Source organism: Mus pahari, chromosome 9 (assembly GCF_900095145.1).
Source record: "Mus pahari chromosome 9, PAHARI_EIJ_v1.1, whole genome shotgun sequence".
NCBI classification, from domain to species: Eukaryota; Metazoa; Chordata; class Mammalia; order Rodentia; family Muridae; genus Mus; species Mus pahari.
In genome coordinates, this window is record NC_034598.1 from 7680671 (window position 1) to 7683894 (window position 3224).

The 3224-nt window shown below is 50.8% G+C and overlaps 1 protein-coding gene across 1 annotated transcript in view; it reads left to right on the forward strand.

Annotated features, from left to right (window-relative positions):
- Nucleotides 1-457: 457 nt before the first annotated feature.
- The window catches only part of Zbtb24 (zinc finger and BTB domain containing 24), a 15047-nt gene continuing 12280 nt past the window's right edge, over nucleotides 458-3224 (forward strand). The window contains exons 1-2 of the mRNA XM_029542616.1: nucleotides 458-563; nucleotides 1130-2102. Coding sequence (XP_029398476.1) covers nucleotides 1154-2102 — 949 coding nt within the window. The 5' untranslated portion in view covers nucleotides 458-563; nucleotides 1130-1153. The remainder of the gene's footprint in view (nucleotides 564-1129; nucleotides 2103-3224) is intronic.

Genomic DNA, 3224 nt, shown 5'->3' on the forward strand with positions numbered 1-3224 from the left:
AACCCTCAATAGTCTCTTAGAAGTGCCGGAAATCTAAATAAAAACAGTGGTCGTTTCAGTCACGGTAGCCAAGCAAGCACTTACTAAGCCCACTCTACCCCTACCAGGTGGGTTAACACCTCCAGTCTATGGATAAACAAGGAGCAGAGGATGAGCAACTTGGGAAGGAAAGCGAGGCAGAGGACTCATTCAGGAGGTAAATATCTGCTGATGAGGAGTGTGATGAACGATTGAAGCCACCGCCGTCTTCATACTCAGCATCAAGTCAGCGGAGGTGGAGTCTACTGAGGTCTGGGTGCAAGGGGAGGTACGTTTCCCCAGATTGGCAGGTTTCCGCACCAGACCCTCCCTTTCCGGATTCCACAGCAAAGCCCGCCTCCGGGCGGGGCCTCGGGTCACGTGAGGCTACGGCCCTAGTGCGCGCTTCCGGGTTGACAGCCGCAGGAGTCCCGAGCTAGAGCGTAGTGGTGGCGGGGGCGGGGATCGGCGACAGGCCGGGTTAGTGCCCTCCGGGCAGCCGGGCGGCCTGACCGTAGCAGGACCCTGCCGGGCGGCCCTGACAGGTAGGTCCGCGGCCGGTGGGCTCGGCCCGGCGCCTTGTGCCTTGGAACGCCCGCGGGACTCAGGCCCCGGGCCTGGGACGGAGCTCCCGGCGCCGCTGCCGCTCAGAGCGGGGCCTCTGGGTCCGCGCGTTATTTCACCGTAGATCTCCCTTGCGTGGGTTCGTCCCCATATTTCTCATATATGTTCCCACAGACGAAACAGCTATCCTTGTGTAGCATCGAGGCAGCACAGCCCCAACTCCAACTCTGTGCCGCCACACTTTGAAAGTTTAATTACAAAGTTAATGGGCCGGAGGGCCGTGCAGATTTTTGAACCCCTTCTCTAATTTCCAGAGGAAATCCCCCACCATAAGAGGTTATGTGGGTACTGGAGAGGCATCCGGCGGGGTAGCCGCGACAAGGGGAGGACCCCAAGGCTTGGCTTTCTAAGTAGAGTGTAGAAGGTAGTAATGCCACCCCCCCCAAAAAAAAAAACAAAAAACAAAAACTGGTTTGTGACATCCAGAACACGAACAGCCTTGTTAGGCAATACTTCATCCTAAAGAAACATTGATTTCTTATTTCAGCCTCTTCAGAGTCTTCTGGAGAAAATGGCAGACACAACACCGGAGCCTTGTGGGCAGCTTATCGTACACTCAGACACTCACAGTGACACCGTGCTGGCCAGTCTTGAGGATCAGAGGAAGAAGGGCTTTCTTTGTGATATTACTTTAATCGTGGAGAATGTGCATTTCCGAGCCCATAAAGCCTTGCTGGCCGCCAGTAGCGAGTATTTCTCAATGATGTTTGCGGAAGAGGGAGACATTGGCCAGTCCATCTACATGCTGGAAGGCATGGTTGCAGACACCTTTGGTATCCTGCTGGAGTTTATCTATACAGGTTATCTACATGCCAGTGAGAAAACGACAGAGCAGATCCTGGCTACTGCTCAGTTCTTAAAAGTCTATGACCTGGTAAAGGCTTACACCGACTTCCAGGAGAACCATAGCGCCCCAAAGCCACCAGCTTTGAACTGCACTGGGGCTCCAGTGGTTGTTATTTCCAATAAGAAGAGTGATCCACTGAAACGGAAACGGGGAAGGCCAAGAAAAGCCAATGGTTTGCAGGAAGGGAGATCAGAACTAGCTGCAGAGGGAGAGATGCAGCTGAGAGTGAACAATTCCGTTCAGAATAGACAAAATTTTGTGTTTAAAGAAGAAGACAGTGTCAAGCTGAGTGAGCAGACCCCAAAAGACAAGGAATCAGAGCCTGCCGGTGAGCCAGGAAGCGTGGAGGAGGTGCCTGCCGAAAAGGACGAGAACTTTGACCCCAAGGCTCAGGATGGACAGGATAGCCAGAGTAGATGCAGCAAGCGGAGAATCCGCAGGTCTGTCAAGCTCAAAGATTACAAGCTCTTCGGAGATGAAGATGACCAGACTGCAGCCAAGAGGCTATGTGGAAGAAGAAAGCGCTCCAGTGGTCCAGAGGCCCGGTGTAAAGACTGCAACAGAGTCTTTAAATATAGTCACTTCTTAGTAATCCACCAGAGACGCCACACCGGTAACTCTGCTTTCCAGACGTGGTGCGATTGGTTGGGGAGTTTGGAATTGTGGTTGGGACGGTTGTGTGTTTATTGTTCAGTTTCTATGTGGTAGGCATGGCAGTGAGACCTTCGTGCGGTTTAGGTCTCGCAGTCACCCCACAGTAGGCACTATGCAGTGTGCAGATGAGGGGATGGTCTCGCTCTGTGCAGGCTCACCCATGGCCCTTCAAGCCTGATTCATACAGCAGTCCTTGCCTTTTGATTCATGACTGTTCCTCGTCTTTGCAGAAGCACTCTCTTGCTCTGTTCTGTGGACATCTTTACAGTTTACCCATCTTGTAAATATCTTCTTCTGTGTGTCTATGACTCAGCATTGGCCATTAGTCCCCCTTGTGATTGAAGTGCCTTTTGTCCTCTCCATGTGACAGATATGGTAGCCACTAACAACATACAGACCTTTTTTCTTTATTCCTCTTACAGTAAGTACCAGGCCTGGACCCCAGCATACATGTTCATGCCCCCCAAGCAGTTTACACCTGCACTGCATCCCGAGCCTCACTTGAATTATAGAGAAACTAAATTTTAACTTTGTTTCAGTTAACATAAGTTTTGATAAACACATATGTCTGATGGCTACCATACTGGACAGTGTATCTCTACCGGAAATCCTTGAGCTCTTTCTTGAGCTGTTCAGTTCACCCTGGGTCAGGTCAAGTCGGGTTGTAATTGTCTCTTACAAGCTTAAATCTAAGTGCTAGTGTTTTAACTTTTCTCTTATCCGTTCTTTTGCTGTGGTGTGACTCAGCTTGCACACTAGAACCACCTGGAGAGCGACAGCTTCCTGCGTCCCACACCCAGGCTTCTGCTTTACTTGTCTGGAACATCCATGTTTGAAGTTTCCCAGGGATGTAGGCCAGTTGACGGAGTGCTTACAGTATGTACAAAGCCCTGGCTTCCCTCCCACACCACAGAAACTGGGCAAGATGATGAATTCAGGGTCGTCCTCAGCTGCAAGGCAGGCCTGGGATACATGAGTGAGAAAAGAAAGCTCCCCAGAGATTATGTATGTTGAAAAAAAACCTGAATTAGGGGACTTGGACACAACAAAATCTCAAATACATGTTGAGCTGTAGTGGGTT